Here is an 18,064-nt window from a genome sequence, read left to right as displayed (position 1 = left end):
TGCTTCCATAGAGCCACTGCCCTAACAGACGATATGAACAACAAAAGAGGGCACAAAGAATAAAAGTTCCCACCCTCCCAAGAACAGACTTCAAAGCCATAATAACAAGCAGCTATCAAAATCAGTTTTTAACTTGTCCATTAGATTACTTACAATTTGCCATAGTGTACATATTTTTACAAGCCTGAAAACCAGTGAGAGTCCTTTACTCCTAAAAGTCAAACAAACAGGAATGGATAGACTCACTCCAATAAACATGCCTCAAAATGTTAGTCAATGAACAAAACAACAGTCTCACCCAGTAATTATACTGTGGTAAACGTCAGCCCACTTATGCCTCTGAGAGTCTTCTAATCCCTGAACTCTACATTCCCCCAAACCCTTTATGGGATCAGTGGTCTGCTCTGCTCAGGGAGGACTACCCAAACAACAAAGTTCTCAATTAATTAATAAGCAATAAATTCATCTTTGTCTTTTTATATCAGATAACAAGTGGCTCATCAACTTCTAACAGTCTTATATTTTATGTTCTTTCCAATTTTTTAATTGCTTACATGATTTAGGACCTGATAATATCAGCAACAGCTACCATTTTTAAGGATTAATTAAGTCAAGTATTTTTTTGGCCAGGGCTGGGCTTGAACCCGCCACCTCTGGTATATGGGGCCAGTGCCCTACTCCTTGAGCCACAGGCACCACCCAATTAAGCCAAGTATTATGCCAACTATTTACATATGTTAAATCTAGATTACCTAATCTATCATTCAAAATCCAAAATAAAAAGTCAAAGCTGAATTTATAGTAAAGAAGAGCTATGTTGGTCAGGGAGTCTCCCTGAACAGAATGGACTGCTGGATTCAATAAACTTTCTTTTAAATAACCACAGAAACTATACATACTATCCTGGAGATGACTTTTTTAAGACTAGAGAAATTAGTCTTTTTAAAGATGCTGGTAATTACCCAATCCAGAAGTGTGTAAGTTTACAAGACAGTGGAAGAGCTTTTATCATTCTCAAAGTGTTTATTTCTAGGAATTATCTACTGAATGCAAGACTAGGACATTTCATCAAAACAAAGTATGATACTATTAAGTAGCCATACCATTTAGTACCTTACTAAATGCCTTTTGATAAAATGAACTTAGAAAAATAGCCAGGTATCATATAATAGCATCTCCTATCATACAATAAATTAATATAAATTTATTGGGTGGAAAACTGGGAAAGGAACTAAAAACATGGGGTGGCTCTGTATTGATATCAAAGAGTTCATAAAAGGATAAACTCAGGTCCAAAGTCTTCAGCCCACTTTAAAGACATCATGCTCTTATGACCGTAGAAACAGGACAGCCCTAGTCGCTAGGCTCGCAGAATCCTGAAGGTGTAGCTATACACAAAGAAGCTCCTTTGTCAAGGACATCACTTCCTCTCTATCTCAGAATACTTCTTGGGCATGAGCCTAAGATTCTGTTTATTCTCCCATCGCTGTAGAGCAGATTGGCTGGACCGGATACCGTGCCTTATATCTTGGTCCTGTTGGAAAGAAAACACACCTACCACTGACTGTTCAAAACCATCTGCAGCAATTAGGATCTGTTTTGCTTCTATGAATGCCATTTATTCATCAAGATAGGTGGTTCTAATCTATACAGTTTAGGAGAGGTGGAACTTTATAATAAAAAAGTTTAGTTCATTGGTTTCCTAGCAGTAGTTTAAAGAAACTAAAGATTAACAGAGAGAACAGCTAGATGAGAAGAGAATTTCTGTACTTAGAAATCTGAGAAGCAACAAATAGAAAACTACTTAAGGTAGTTATGTTTCACCCTTACCTCTTGCCACCTGTCTTCCCGGGGAAGCCTCTGCAACCGGTTTTTTGTCAGTTCAAGTTGTAGGCCATCAAACCTGCACTTAAACCAACGGTGAGCTTCTTCTAAGTTAGCTGTTATCTGAACATATAAATGTTATCATTAAAAGCTACGACAAAAAACAGGACAAGTTTTTTTGTGTATTAGTTCCAGAGACTTTTTATCTACATAGTAAAAGACCCGAATTCTGATCGTAAGGTCCCTACAACCTATCTGCACAACATACTTAATAATCTATAGATGAGAGTAATTTCTTCATGAGGGATTAAAGAATGAACACAGACTTGTTGCTTTTTGTGCATTTGTTAATATTTTTTGGATGTGAACCAAGATAAGAGAGGGCCCAGGAGAAAAATAAGACAAGAACAAAAGTACAAGATGACACTGAAAATGAAAAGAATATATACGAAGGAGTCTTAAAAATATAGTAGTTCAAACCATAACTTAAATTTCTGATCTCTGTTCTCTAAAACTAAGTATTTCTCCCACTTCCTGATATATAAAGGCTAGATTTTTTTCTATAAGGTAAAAGAATGAACTACTAAAACACTGGACCAATTCAGTATAAAATTGCATTATTTTTACTTCCTTTATCATCAAAATATTTTTCTACTTTAGCTCTTAATCACAAGCTTCCAAGGTATCTTTGCTAGACTTGAAAACAGTTCCTCTAATGTTCTGCAGTTGAAGATTATCTGGAATTAGTATTCATTTGACATACATTTATTGAGTGCCCATGTAGCTGGCACTTTTCTATATTCTTGGGACACCTTGGTATTTTGAAGTAGAGTCAATAGGTTTTTATATATAAAGTTGCTTCAAAACAGTTCTAGACTATGTCTTCTAGAATGAAAAGTAAAGTGATGGGTTTTTCTCCTTTGGTTATTTAAGTTTCATGAACAGTGTTTTTGGTTTTTGCATCTGAAGTCTGAGAGGGTGGTGGAGGAAGGCAAGTTTCACAAGAGCAGAGGCCCCATTGTCTTGTTCACTCTGCATCTGCCTCGCTTAGCAGCGTATCTGACACATTAACAGGTCCTCAATGCACCACTATGTGCTTGTTCCACATTATCCAGGTCATAGTGTGGGTACACTATAGTGAGATAAGAAAACAGAACTCCCCTTTTATAGCTACAAAGCCAGATTATTTTCTAGATCTGTTGGGGCAGCCTGATGACTAGTATAACCCAAACCAAACCAAACCCAAATCTACTTTTCTCTAGCATCCTTTACCAGAAGTGAAGGGAAAGATGTTTGAAATGGCATTGCACATCACATCTCCTACTGCATGGAGAATGAGAAGGGTGCTAACTTTCACTGAAACTTATTCTGATCTATCAGAATACTATAGCCAGTATCAACTTCCTGACTTTTACAGATATAGTAACTGATGAGTTAAAGAAAGTAAATGTGATTGCCCTACAGGCACATAGTAAGCCTCACAGTGGGCATTTAAACTCAGAGAATATGAGTCAGAGACCATATTCTTTCTAACATATCATCCAGAGAGTCATATCATCATTTAATTTAATGGCCATACCAGGGCCAAGCATGATCAGCTGACAGCAACATTATTGTGATACCTTAAACTTAAGAGCTGTTTTCTTATCTATAAAATGAGGGCTGGTGGTGGGAGACTACTAGTGATCTCCTAACGATCGTTTCTAGCTCTAAAAAATGTGTAATTTTCAATACCCTCAAAAAGGCCAATTTAAGTCTAGAATAGAAAGGCAAATTCACAAATTAATGAAATAGGGTCTACTTTACCCATCTATTTACTGATTAAACAAAGAGCTTCTACTTTCATTAGCTCATGTCAAACAATAATGTATTCAAATCCATACACATACTGATCTTCCCTTGTAAGTAGTGCTAGGGACTTGGATTTCTGGTATAACATTTTAGCATTCTATTATCTATTATCAGGACACAAAATCTTATTCCAAAAATTACCATATTTTGTCATGTATCATGCACATATTATTGCCCAAATTTCTGAGGGAAAATTTGGATGTACCATATGAGCCAAGTCATAATGTGGGCACATAAGGATGCACCTTATATATGGGTAGTACTAATTCCATTCCCACATAAATGTTTTAAATTCCTTCATTAAATGTAACTCTAAAAAGCAATAATGATATCCAAGTGCAAAATAATATCTTGGAATATACGGTAGTCAGTTTTGTTGAACTTACAACAAACTTGTAAGGAAAGCATTTTTGGCCACTGAAGAGTCATGCACTTATCTTCCTACACTTTAGAAGGGCACTTTAGGAGTTGGCAATCTGATATTTTTACAAAAATTATTTAAAAATACCTTGGAAAATGTCTAAACAGTTTTTGCACACTGCGAGCTTTAAGCTACCAGTTATTAATTATGCTAAAGAGCAAGGCAGAAGAGCTGCTCAGAGACACTGGACCTCCCCCCATAGAGAGTGTCATCAGATTGTGGAGGCAACAGAAAAAAGAGCTTCTTCAGATGCCAAGACCGAGGAAGGCAGTGCTGGGGAAACCTCCAGAGTGGCTGGAGATGGAGCAGGTGAAGACCTGGATTCTGGAGCAGCATCAACCTGAGATGGCTGTTCTGACCAAGATGAAGCTCTTGGCCTTCTAAGATGTGTAAATATCATAAATTTGTTACTGGTACCTAAGATTTCTTGTACTTTATACCTGTTCTTGTGCTTTGTAATTATTTGTTACATCAAATTTCTTGTTCAATAATAAGTTAACAAATAAATACTAAAATTCTTTCTTTTTTTTTTTGCAGTTTTTGGCTGGGGCTGGGTTTGAACCCGCCACCTCCAGCATATGGGGCCAGCACCCTACGCCGCCCCTAAAATTCTTTATAATACATTAAATAACTACCTAAATATTAAAAAATTAAAATTTGAATTAAAAAATTAAAATGAAAGGTTTTTTCCCTAAAATTCTGACACCAGAAGTGTTAGTGTGCTTTATATACAAGAAACCCAATATACGTGGGAAATATGTACGTATTCTTTACAAGAGAGACTACACTTCACCTAAGTAAGTTACTGGTTCTCGCCTAACATTCCCGACAGCTATGTTAAGGAAGGATTTCACACTGATTTGTGTGCTTCCGGGTTGCACTGAAGGAAACTCATCCAAGTCTTTACACCCATGGTCTGGCTTACCTGTTCTGATTCTACACTGGCTTCTTTCAGTTTATTCTCTGTTACCTCTTTACATTTTCTTAGGTGTCTGACAGTTTCCTCCAATTCCTGAAAATGTGATACAAAGATTTTTACAAGCTTCTGATGAACCACATGGAACGAAAAGCTCCTCACTATCATAACAAATGGGCAACCCAATTATGAAAGTAGGATGGGATTATCTTCTAACTTCAGGTGCTACCAAAATAGTAAATGAAAACTTATTTCAGTTTAACCCACAGTTTACATGTATGTATATGATTATAGATTTTGATTTATGGATTCTACCAAGAAAAAGTGATTAATGCCCCTTTTCACATTAATGCCTACATTAAGAGTACAACCTAATGTGCATAATGCACATTAGGAATGATACATTTCTATACTATTAAGAATAGAGTATCAATGTTTTTGCCACAACAAGTAAGCAAGGAGACAGTCATGTTAATCAGTTAGATGTAAGTATTCCACACTGTACATCAAATCAGCACATTGTACCCCATAAATGCATTAATGTACACAGTTATAATTTAATAAAGAATTAAAAAAAAAGAGTTCTGCAACAGCGGCAGGTGTGTCTGTGCTTTAAGGATTTAGTAAAAAAAACGACTTGTAAATGTGTTTTCTCCTATAAAATCCAGAAAATCTAGACGCCATAATGCTGGGTTTTGGCCATGCTATTTGCTGATAATCTTTGAGATAAACCCAAGAAACCTCTCACCTGGCACCGCTTCTCTAGTTCCTGCCTTATTTTCCGCTCTGTCTCTAGTCTCAGCTCTTGCTGTTTATTCCGCGCTGAAGTTTCATACTGGCTCTTGGCCAACATCTGCATCTCTTTCTGAAGGTTTGTCATTTCAGACACAAATCTCTGGATACTCAATGACTGGTAAAATACAAAGAGGGCGACATTTGGTGAACTGATGCACGTTTGGGATTTTACGTGAAAAGTAAATAGAATTTGTGAAATCATCTACCTGTGAAAAGTAAATAGAATTTGTGAAATCATCTACCTGTTCATAGTTTTTTTTCTGGTACTGTTCCTTAATTAGTTCCATTTGCCTCAATTCTGTTTCTATTTGCTGAAAGTAAATGCGGAAATAACATAAGATGATCAGTGGAAAAACTGGCTTGTTCTTTTTGCCTATAGGATGACAGACAGAATCCTCTGAGACCCAAAGTTATTAGTCCTGTGGGGTCCTTTTCTATCTGGCTCACTGACTACAAAACAACAAAACCCAGTACAATCGACATGGAAGAGAGGGATGGGACTCCAAAACATGACACTGGCAGCTAATGCAAAACCAAACATTTTCACAGCAGCCTTTCCAGTGAAAAGAGACAGTCCTCCCAGAAGGCATTCTGCTCCATTCCCAGGGGTGGCTCTAACTCCCAGAGAACACCTGCTGCTGTGAGGATCCCACACCCTGCCTTCCCCTCACACCACTGACTGCCTGGATCCTCATAGGGTCCTAGAGGAGTGAGTAGAGACTTTGGGTTTCTCATATAACCTTCATCCTCTCGATATTCTGAGCATTATTCGCCTTAGACGACAAGTGGAGCTTAATTTGGGCCTTTTGAGTCTTTATTTTCTCCTTGTTACTGGTCAGTACTTTTTCAAGCTCTGTAAGTTTCTGCCGCAGCTCTCGGTTGGTCCGGGATACTTCCACTGATCTGAAGTTGGCTTCGTCAAGGGATTTCTTCAGCTTGGAAAACAAAGGAAAAATTGGAACATTTGTACACCACCTAGCTAACTTCCTGTTAGATATGCCACTGGTACTTCAATCATGGCTTTTCCTAAAACTGGATAAGCCCTAACAACTATCACCTAAGTTTGTACTTATTATGTATAGATAAATTACATTATATATACTTTCCAGTTTAATCTACAAACCTCAAAAGTAATTGTGATGGTTTCCATTTTATGATTAAGGACACTGAGATGCAGAAGTCAAGTATCTCACTCAGACAGTAAGTTAACCAGATAGTTAACCTGAGTTAACTCGGAGGGTAAATCAACCACTGCTACTAAAAGGCAGAGCTGAACTCAGGCAGTGCTCCAGGAACTATTGCTCCTGCGCACTTCTCACACTTTCTCCACGCTCTGGGTCTCCCTGTAAGTTCACCATCATCACGGATCCTTGTTAAAAAGATTCAGTTTCATAATCATTTTGAATAATGATCTCTAACTATAGGTGTATTTCTACACTTAACGCACCATTTTTTCCCATAGAATTTGCTTTTTATAAAATATGTATTCAGTTTGATTTTATGAATGGTCTTTGTTAACTGCAACAGCTAAACGTAAAAAATTTAGCAGAACCTAGACCAACTGCCCAGTCAAGGAATTATTTCAATTCCTCCCTCTTTTTTATTCATGATACAACATTTAATGTCTGTTTGATAATTTTTCTATTAAAATGGCTTTCTTATTTAATTGTTCTCTATTTTCTTTTCTTTTTTTTTTTTGCGGTTTTTGGCCGGCGCTGGGTTTAAACCCGCCACTTCTGGGATGTGGGGCTGGCGCCCTACTTCTTTGAGCCACAGGTGCTACCCTGTTCTCTATGTAGTTCTAACAGAACTACATTGCTTGGCTCCCATCATCTAATACTCAATTTTAGAGTTTTCATGAGCTTCCATTCCTCTAGTTACTCTTCGTTCTTCCCCACTCACCTGTAATTACACCTCTATCATACCATATCTACTCAGAAACTATAGTGCTCCATTTCTACCTAACAGTTCACATCCAACATTCTGGCACTTAAAGCCATCTATCAGCTGCTCTCATCTAAGATTACATTCTTTCCAAGTCTCAGTCCTGGACTCTTATTGAATGTCCCTTCTTCTATCACCCAACTAGCCTCAATTAAGTTCTCCTTCTTTGAATTCCTTTTAAACTGTACATGGCCTCTAGTTACCCAAGAAAACATACCTGATGTTTTCCCTATTTGTCTTACGTCCACAGTGGAGATCACGATGAAACATAGGCCACTTAGCACACACAGAGTGTGGACCACATCCTCTACTGCTTTCTCTGTGCCTCTCAAGAGAAGGTGGATGCAGAATAGATGGCAGCTAAGGAGGACATGAGTGATTTGATTTCTGTCTAGCAGATGGCAGTCCCCTTATTCCTTGATCCCACCCTGTTATCACTTTGATGGACAAGCTCTCATCAAGGCATTCCTGAACCAGGCAGAGAACTGTACATCAGAAAATGTTTTTCTTGTGTGTTACCTTACAAATTGCATAGGGAGGGTTTAATTGCACCTCATTTGCTGATCAAAGCGGGAACCAAAGAACAAGTGATATCTAAAATCCTTTAGTGGCTCATCCTCATGGGCGGCATTCACCTAGAGAGAAATGTTTCTGTCATGACCCCATACCTCAGTCACTTCCCGCTGTGCCGCTTTCTTTGCAGATTCTCTCTCACTTTGAAATTGCTTTTTTAGAGCTTCTAGGCGTTCAGCATGCAATTCTGCTTCCGCTTTGGATTCCTCAGTCATTTGCTCTCTGTGTTTAAAGAAAGATGATATCACCTTAGAAATCATCTTAGGAGGTGAGAAAGATTTGGAGGGGACATACACACTTTTAAAGTGTGTGATTTATAAATGAGAAGATCAGTCACCAGGTGAACCTCACTGATCTAGAGCTCATTAACAGAAGAAAAAGATAGCATTTACCTATAGAATTCAAAAAATTTGGGTGGCGCCTGTGGCTCAGTGAGTAGGGCACTGGCCCCATATACCAAAGGTGGCAGGTTCAAACCCGGCCCCGGCCAAACTGCAACAAAAAAATACCTGGGCATTGTGGCAGGCACCTATAGTCCCAGCTACTCGGGGGTGGGAGGGTTGGGGGTGGGTGGAGGCAAGAGAATTGCCTAAGCCCAAGAGTTAGAAGTTGCTGTGAGCTGTGACGCTATAGCACTCTACTGAGGGTGACAAAGTGAGACTCTGTCTTTAAAAAAAAAGAATTAAAAAAATTCTATATAGAGATCCAATCAAAAGAGTAAAAAACTGACATCAAAGAATAATATTAAAAGCAGCAGTGATACTGTAAAAGGGATACTGTTTTTGTCTTGTTTTGTCTTTTTGCTAGCAGATATTTATGCCTTAAGTCTTAACTTCTATTATTTCCTTATCTTTACAGTGAGAACCTTATGTTAGACCAGCATTCTTAACTTAGGCTTCTGGGTCAAGATCCATGGTTAGGTCTCTGAAGGTGCTGGGATTCCCTGAAATGACATGCAATATGTGTGTGTGTGTGTGTGTGTGTGAGTCCATAGCTTCTGACTCTTAAAAGGATAGGTGACTCCAACAAAGGTTTATAACCAATGGACTTACACAATCACTGGGTTTCTTACAGCTTTAATATTCTCTGATCTAGCTGATAATGACTTACTGTGTGATTATTCCTTGAGTTGTAAGTATTTCTCAAAGTGTAGGAGAATCCTGCCTTGCCATAAAAATCTTTTTCCTCCCCTCTCTTCTCCTGATCATCTCTTGCTCTTGTTTGGATTATATATCCATGTTCCCTACATATCTCTAATAGTGTTTCTGCTAATGGATTCAGCAGGTACACTTGGCGGCATTAGCTTGGTCTGCAGATGTGACCTACAGGTGGTAACTCCAATGATCCCCCTTCCTGAGGTCCCTATTCCCTCAGGTGGGAATGTATCAATAAATTCTGGCACATACACCTCTGAAAAGTTGCTCACACCTGTCCTCAAGGCACAGCATAAAAGGATGGAAGATCTTTAAGTCACTGGGGATAATTGTGATGTTATTACATTCCCATACTCTTCACCATACACACCCCAATCTGAAAAATCGACCAAAAATACATGAAGATATATAAAAGGAACAAAACCCCATTATTTGTTCAGTACTGTGTTTAAATTTTCTTAATAGCTTTCTAAATTGCCTTTAAATTTATTGTGCTTGCTATAGCAAAGCAATTAAAAATACAGATTGGAGTCAGCTTGCCGCTGCCTAGATCCAAATTCCAGCTCTTAATAAGGGAATGTCTGATCTTAGGTAGGAGACACCATCTTCACATGCTTGTTTCCTTAATTGTAAGATGGGAATAATAACTATCTACCGTCACAGAGTAATAGTACCAAGGAAATACATGTTAAGTATTTAGCTCATTACCCAACACATAATGAACAAATGACAAGTGTTAGCTGCTATCATCATCATCTTGTTCCAAAACTTAAATTTTAATTTTTAAGTATATCTTATAATTCAATTTTAGTTAGCTTTAACTTTTATTTTTTAATTAGTTTCCCTCAAGTCTCTACTTCTGCACCTACCTCCTACATATCATTTTAACTCTTATTTTCTTCTTTTTATTGTGGCGAAAATATCTAACATAAGATGTACCCTTTCAAACAATTTTTATATACTATTGTTAACTATAGGTCTATATTACTTAGGTGATCTCTGGAACAATCATCTTACTCTTACTTTCTTCTATAGAAAATATCAGACCATCCATCATCAGCTTCCTCAACAGTCTTCTGTAGACTCACTCATCTTCTCTTTCCTTCTAGTCTCAGAGGAAGAAACGTTCGACCTCATTTTTAACGATAACCCTTTTGCTTATGCTTTTTCTTCAGTTCAATCAGGTTCTTTCCCATACTCTTTTATCGTGGTCCATTTCCTCCTACCTTAAAAACAAGGCAGCAGCAGAATAACTTTTCCTCACATTATGCACTTGAGCTGCTGCTATCCAATCTTCCATCACCACTCCTGGGCTCAAGTGATCCTCCCCTCTCAGCCTCCTGAGTAGCACACACGACCACACTTGGCTAATTTTAAATAGAACTAGGCTCTAAGTCTAGTAGATAATTCCACCTCAAACTCAATATGACTAAAACATAATCTCTCAACTTGCTCTGTATTCCTGTGTGCACTGATAAATGCAATTTTGCATATGATTTAAGGAAGTTCATAGATCTCAAGAAGCATGATTCATCTTTGATGAAAATACAGTTTCAAGCAATGGGAAAAAGGTGAATTCTGAAGCAAATGCTGCAAGGAGAACTCTCCTTCTCACTTCATTCTTTTCATATAGATGACCTTGCTATGAGTGTTTTGTTTGTTTTATTTTATTTTTAGCAGTAGTATCAGGGACTACATTTTATGGTCTTCTAATGAATTTTCAGCCTTTGGCATAAAAGGTGCTGCCAACCACTATATAAACACAATATGGAATAGTCTTGAGCAGTCACTTTTAACCAGAATATGAAATTTGCATAGAGCACATACATGAAAAATTCTTAGGCATACACTTTAGCTTATACCCTTTATAATATCAACATAAAGGATAAAGATTTATGTGCACATTACATAGTATACATTTTCACAGAATGCTATGAATGTCTAAATCATATTTACCTAGATAGAATTTAAGACAAAAATGTTAGTGGCTTGACCTGAACTCAATGGGTTTCACCTAACTAATCTCAGGTCAAAACTGAAAACAATTAACAGCTTAACGTCTCCTTAGATCAGTGATTTTCAACCAGTGTGCTGTAGCACACTGCTGTCCCGTGGGAGGATTTTAGGTGTCCTCTGAAAATTTTTAAAGGTCATTAAATTGTTTTCAAAAGAAGTTCAAAGCACAGTGAGTATATTCTTTATTTTTTACTTCTTTTTTTCTGATCAATATAATTTCAGTGTGCCGTAGAAGTTTAACCTTAGGTCCAAGTGTGCATGAGATAAAATTGGTTGAAAAACACGGTGTGAGACGGAATCCTCCCATTCCTAGATGGGTTATTCCCACCTGGTTATTTTTCCTTGTCTAAATCATGGTTTTAAGGGACACATAAATTACTGATAGAAAAGGCTTGACAGAAACATATGGGTGACCCTTCTATTCAATATGATTTAATTTGTGGTTTAACCTTTGTGTAAATTAGCAGCTTGATAGTGGAGGAGGGAAGAGCTGGGGGGAAGAGTCAAATGAGCACACCCCAGTTAGCAACTCTCCACAGGTGCTTAGCCATGGCTGCTTCCTTCACATGGCCCTGCAGAGGGTACTAGTTCTAAGTAGGGGAAAGGGGTGGAACTGGTTCATGTCAATGAGCTTGTCTGTCTTCTGCAGGGGTTCTTTCCTAATTTTACTGTGGCTATACTGCCCTTACTTGAAGGTCTGCAAATCCTGTCGCTCAAGCTCTTTGTTTTCCAGTTTCTCTTGAACATGGTCTAGCTTTGTTTGCAGGTGATTATTTGTCTGAAGAGCTTGCTCCAGACTTAGAGCCAATTTCCTGTTGTCTTCTCTAGCTATATCTAGAGATTTTTGTAGAGGCTCCATCTGAAAAAGAGAATAATGTTGTTAATTCCACTGTAACAGATGCAAGAAGTCCATAACACTAAATCACTCCTTACACTGTGTCATCGAGTACCGTTGAAACAATAATTAGTTGGTGCCTAGAATATATATGTGAGAACTTATTGCTGACATCTATCAGGAGAGTCTTAGAAGGCAATGGGAAGGGTATACACCACTGTTCATCAGAGAGCTGTGGAAAACAGAGAGCCAGCTTAATTTATCCTAATTTTTAAAAGTTCAAAGTAAATTCTGTTTTCTGATCCTATGACTGACTGTCTGGTCTTACTCTCTAGCAAGATAAAAACTAACATCTCTTCCTTGTATATTATTTCAGAAAAAGCTTATTTATATGAAATATCTCTGTGTATTTTATACATATGCATACTGTATAGATACATATGAATTTATGTACATATACCTGTGAGCACACGTTTGGGTGTCTCCTTATTAATAGTGGAATCACTCTAGCTATTTATGAGATTACAAATTATTTTCTAAGCCTTTTAACTTCTGAAATCATTTGTGCACAGTAAGTAAAAAGAAGATAGACCACATAAGACAAAGAAAATTAGGCATCATTTTAGTTATGATGGTGACTCATCATAAGACTGCAGATCTATTTCCCATTTGTAAAATCACTCTCTAAAACTCACTGAAAAGAATTTTTTTTTTTTGAGACAGAGCCTCAAGCTATCCCCCTGGGTAGAGTGCTGTGACATCACAGCTCACAGCAACCTCCAACTCCTGGGCTCAAGCAAGTCTCCTGCCTCAGCCTCCCAAGTAGCTGGGACCACAGGCACCCGCCACAACACCCAGATGTTTTTTGGTTGCAGCCATCATTATTGTTTGGCGGGCTCAGGCTGGATTTGAACCTGCCACCTTAGGTGTATGTGGCTGGCACCTTAGCCACTTGAGCCACAGGCACTGAGCCACTGAAAAGGAAATTTATCTAATTGTTTCATTTTTCCAAAACAGCAAATATCCTAATAGTATCAATCTTATCATCTACAAAATCCTGGCCTCTACCTCAGTGCTGTGCTGGGCATCCACAACGAGCATTCTTGCCTGCCACTGGTCCACTTCTGCTTCCAGCTTCTGCACCCTCTGTTGGTTGAGAGCCCTAAAAATAGACAGCATAAAAAGAGTGATAACAGGGACAAAGAGAGTAAAAAGAATCATTTAGGCATGGAACTATCTGGGAGTTACATAACACTCTTCTTCCAAGATGCTGAAATAGCATCATGCATAAGGGGCCACAGATACTCTAAATAGCTGAAATTTGGTAGATGATGATTAGTTGCCTCCACTTCAGGTTATGAAAATAAGGCTCCTAGGAATTAAACAACTTGTCCCATCTATGATTCAGTTTGGCTGGATACATTAGCTATCAATACATGTTATTGACTTATGGGCTGATAATTTTACACTATATATGAATACATGTGTGTATACATATAGATGTGTGTATATATATATTTTTATAAACTGTATAGTAAAAACAATTACCTCTACAAAGATAGGCTTGCTGTTGAAATTTTTGTTTCTAAATGCAACAGCTACCTAGAATTTATGGTGAATGGTAAACAGTATTTGTAATACCATCCCCTTAACTTTTTTAAAATCCAAAGAAATATACTTTCATACTATGTTAAAAAAATGATAATCACAATGAAGAAAATAAAATTCACATGTTCTCTAATAAAATAGAGACAACATATTCCACTCAAACAATATATTTTAGAGGCCCCATTAAAATTTGGACTATTTGATCTTTAACCTAAAATGAAAATTTACACAATTTTTTAAACAGTGAATGAAAGAGTTTACTTATTTTTTTATTTTTAGAGATGGAGACTCAGATCTCAAACTCCTGGTCTCAAGCAATCTTCCCATGATTTGGCCTGCCAAAGTGCTGAAATTATTATAGGTGTCAGCTACCACACCAGCCAGAGTTACTTACAAATATGGTTAGAAAGTTCTCAGAATCATTCACCTTAAACAATTATTAATCTTGAAATAGGATAGTAATAAACGGATAATTAACTGAAACTAAAGCAGGCACTTAGCTTCAATTATCTTAACAATTACTATTCTGTAGACCCAAGGGTAGAAGGTGCAGAAAGCAGCAAGGGCAAAACAGTAGTATAGCTCTTCACTTTCTAGAATATCTATTCCTTCACATCATGACAAATAGGGAACTTCTGTATCTCTGGAAATCATGTTTATTTCTAATTCTAGATTTTTTTCTAACTTGCCAGTTCTTTAGAGACCATTTTACTAGTCTTTTGCAAAGCAAGCAATAGAAAGTGACTTAATGGACACTGTTCTTTAGTATAGTACAGCAATATCAAGCACAGAAAACTCAGCATAGGTACCTTTCTTTCTTGAGGCCTGCAATCTCCGAATCCCTCCGCCCAAGCTCTACTTGTACTTTCTCCAGAGCACCTTGCATCTTACTATGAGAAGCCAACACGTTCTCCAACATGATTGTGACTTTGCAGTTGTCTTCTTTAGCCTCTGCCAATTGTCGTTGAAAGTTTCCCACCTAATAGAAAAAGAAACAAGACAAATATTTTGATCCTTTCTGCTTCTGCGTCCCATTACTTCTAAGAAAGAGCATGGAAAGTAGATATGGTAGAATGCTAGGATGAGCAATTAAAGTGTATTTTATTTTTGTGTTTCTAAAGTTATTGTAACTTAGTGAAAAAGACTCCAGATCCTATGGAGAATTCTGCAGCTACACTATTGTCGTGCTACAAAGCACACACTGCCCAGAGACACCAGGTCAATACATCTTGACTCCAGAGGTAGTCCCAGGCTGGCCTCTCAGCTATCTTCTGATGGGGTCAGACCAAAAGAATACAATTGAAATTCATCAGAATTATCTGAGAAAAAAAAGACTACTAAAAAAAGTGGCCTCTCAGCTATCTTCTGATGGGGTCAGACCAAAAGAATACAATTGAAACTCATCAGAATTATCTGAGAAAAAAAAGACTATTAAAAAAAGTGAGGAATATGTAACTCACAGCCCTCCTCAGAGAGGCAAAGTCTAGCACCCTTTGTCAAAGAGAAGTTTGGGATATGACTTCTGTTCCCATTAAACACACAGTTAATGAGAAAGCATCACAGGAATGTGTTAATAAAACATGAGTTTGAAGGTCAGATGTTTTCAAGAGAAAAAATTATAACTTTCTCTTTTTGAATATTTTACGACAGAAAGGTAAGAAAAAATTGGGAGTTATATATGATGTATTTTTAAGGGAAATATTTTTAAATTACTTTACAGTTATCTTTTCTCTAGAAAAAATAAACCTTCTGATCAATCCCAATTCTTTCTTACTAATTCTTCCTTTCACAGTAAGGAACGGGGCTCATAAAAGATTTTGTAAGTGCATCATGTCAGTAACAGACTTTCAGAGGGTACAAATGACTTGCCTTCTTACTTTCCCTTTCCTCCAAAGCCTCAAGGTCCTCTCTCAACTTCTGACTCTCCTTCAGGGCTGCATCACGACTCATCATTGTTCGAGACAGCTCCTCTTCATTTTTTTCAAGAATAGATTTCACCTGAGAAGAAAAAAGAAACAATACTGTTCCAAAACATAATAAATCAGTGATTAGAGTAACACCTAGTAATTTAGAAACATTTAAACTGTTTAAATGTATTTAATGATTACCTTAAATAAAATCCATCTTTATTAGCTGCTTATTCCTTTAAAGAAAACTACAGTGAAAGTATCTGTGAATAAACATGGGCAAACCTAATGTTTTAGTCAGTCTACATCAGAACACAGGAATGGGGAGAATAAGACTATCTATGAAGCTCAGATGTAAAGTGGGGGAGAAATTGATTACCATGAAACTAGATTCCTTTTGAAAATGTAGCAAGCACACTAATAAAAGCAAAGATGTGTCAAGAAAATAGTGTTAAAGCAGAATGAATCATAATTAGAAGAAAAATATCAGATTTATATGCTTGAAATACTTTTAGTAGATCTAGTTATTTCAGATAATCATACTATTTTAAAAATTACTTTTAAAGAAACTTTTATTCAAAATAATTATAGACTAATAGTATGTTGCAAAAATGGTGCAATGAGTCCCATGTACCCTTCATTCAGCTTCTAATGATGACATCATATATCTGTAATTCAACATCAAAATGATGAAACTGACATTAGTACATTACTGTTGATAACTAGATTACGTAGTTTATTCAGTTTTCACCAATTTTCGACGTTCATTCTCCTAGGTATGTGTGTGCACACCTATTTCTATACAATTTGACCCCATACACACGTTCATAATCGAGATACAGAACTGACTCAAGCACAAACAAACTTCCTGCGCTTTCTCTCTACATTTTTTTCTCCCTCCAAAAATCCATCTTTTCTCTGGCAACCAGTAACTTGTTCTCTATCTTGACAGTTCTGTCCTTTCAAGAATGCTATTTCAAACATTTTAATCTAAATTTTTGAAGAGGTAATACATTGACGTTATTCTTTTTTACCAGTTTTACGGAGGGATAGCAGATATACAAGTTGCATTTACTTAAAGTAATACTGTACTTTAAGTGTACTATTAAAGTGTACTACTTGCTAAGTCTTGACATATGTAAGAGCCCTTAAAACCATAAACCAAGATAGTGAACATTTCCATCATTCCAAGAGTTTCCTACTGCCCCTTTCTAGAAAGTCTCTCCCTCCTATTTCCTATTCCCACACTCCCAAGATAACCACTGATCTGTTTTCTGTCACAAAAGATTAGTTTGTATTTCTTAGAATTTTATATAAATATTATAGAATCATATTGCATGTACTCCTTTTTTAAATGGTTTCTTTCACTCAACATAATTTTTTGGGGGGGCAATCCACCCATCTTGGCCTTCCAGTGTGCTAGGATCACCAGCATGAGCCACTGTGCCCAGCCCAGCATAACTAGTTTGAAATTCATCTAATCTGTTGCATGTATCAATAATTTACCCCTTCTATTGCTTAGTATTCTATTGTATGGATATATCACAATTGACTTATCCATTCACTTGGACACTTGAGCTGTTTCCAGCATTAAGCTATTATAAATAGAGCTGATTTGAGTACTTGTATACAAGTCTTTGTGTAGATATCCGCTTTCATTTATCTTTGGCAAAATTAATAATTAAGACTGGTTGGATCATATAGTGATAGTATGTTTCACTTATTAAAGAAATCACCAGCGGGGTGTGGTGGCTCATGCCTGTAATCTTAGCACTCTGAGAGGCCAAGGCAGGCAGATTGCCTGAGCTCAGGAGTTCAAGACCAGCCTGAGCAAAAGCGAGACCCCTTCTCTAAAAATAGCTGGCTTTTTGGCCAGTGCCTGTAGTACCAGCTAGTTGGGAGGCCGAGGCAAGAGGATCAAGAATTTGAGATTGCTGTGAGCTATGATGCCATAGCACTCTACCCTGGGGTGACAAAGTAAGACTCTGTTTCAAAATAAGTAAATAAATAAAATTAAAAAAAATAAACTACTAAACTATTTTCTAAAATGATTATACTAATAGGTGTATGATAGTGTCCCACAGTGGTTTTATTTATATTTCCCTAAATCAGTGGTTCTCAACCTGGAGGTCATGACCCCTTTATAACAATGAAAATACACTGCAGCATTAGGAAAGTCGAGAACCACTGCCCTAAATGATTGATGTTAAACACCTTTTC

The 18,064-nt window shown here is 37.2% G+C and overlaps 1 protein-coding gene across 2 annotated transcripts in view; it reads right to left on the bottom strand.

Moving 5' to 3' along the window:
- Nucleotides 1–1,175: 1,175 nt before the first annotated feature.
- The window catches only part of CCDC150 (coiled-coil domain containing 150), a 101,583-nt gene continuing 84,694 nt past the window's right edge, over nucleotides 1,176–18,064 (bottom strand). The window contains exons 17-27 of one of the 2 annotated variants that reach the window (XM_023516919.1): nucleotides 15,807–15,935; nucleotides 14,747–14,916; nucleotides 13,398–13,491; nucleotides 12,184–12,353; nucleotides 8,420–8,546; nucleotides 6,548–6,742; nucleotides 6,050–6,118; nucleotides 5,761–5,922; nucleotides 5,022–5,108; nucleotides 1,825–1,947; nucleotides 1,176–1,534 (exon numbers count right to left, since the gene is read on the bottom strand). In XM_023516919.1, coding sequence (XP_023372687.1) covers nucleotides 1,421–1,534; nucleotides 1,825–1,947; nucleotides 5,022–5,108; nucleotides 5,761–5,922; nucleotides 6,050–6,118; nucleotides 6,548–6,742; nucleotides 8,420–8,546; nucleotides 12,184–12,353; nucleotides 13,398–13,491; nucleotides 14,747–14,916; nucleotides 15,807–15,935 — 1,440 coding nt within the window. In that variant the 3' untranslated portion in view covers nucleotides 1,176–1,420. The remainder of the gene's footprint in view (nucleotides 1,535–1,824; nucleotides 1,948–5,021; nucleotides 5,109–5,760; nucleotides 5,923–6,049; nucleotides 6,119–6,547; nucleotides 6,743–8,419; nucleotides 8,547–12,183; nucleotides 12,354–13,397; nucleotides 13,492–14,746; nucleotides 14,917–15,806; nucleotides 15,936–18,064) is intronic. The other variant, XM_023516920.1, reaches the window with a different exon arrangement.

Source organism: Otolemur garnettii, unplaced genomic scaffold, assembly GCF_000181295.1.
Source record: "Otolemur garnettii isolate 467f Iridium unplaced genomic scaffold, OtoGar3 scaffold00100, whole genome shotgun sequence".
Lineage (NCBI taxonomy): Eukaryota > Metazoa > Chordata > Mammalia > Primates > Galagidae > Otolemur > Otolemur garnettii.
This window is presented reverse-complemented; position numbering and strand designations above follow the sequence as displayed.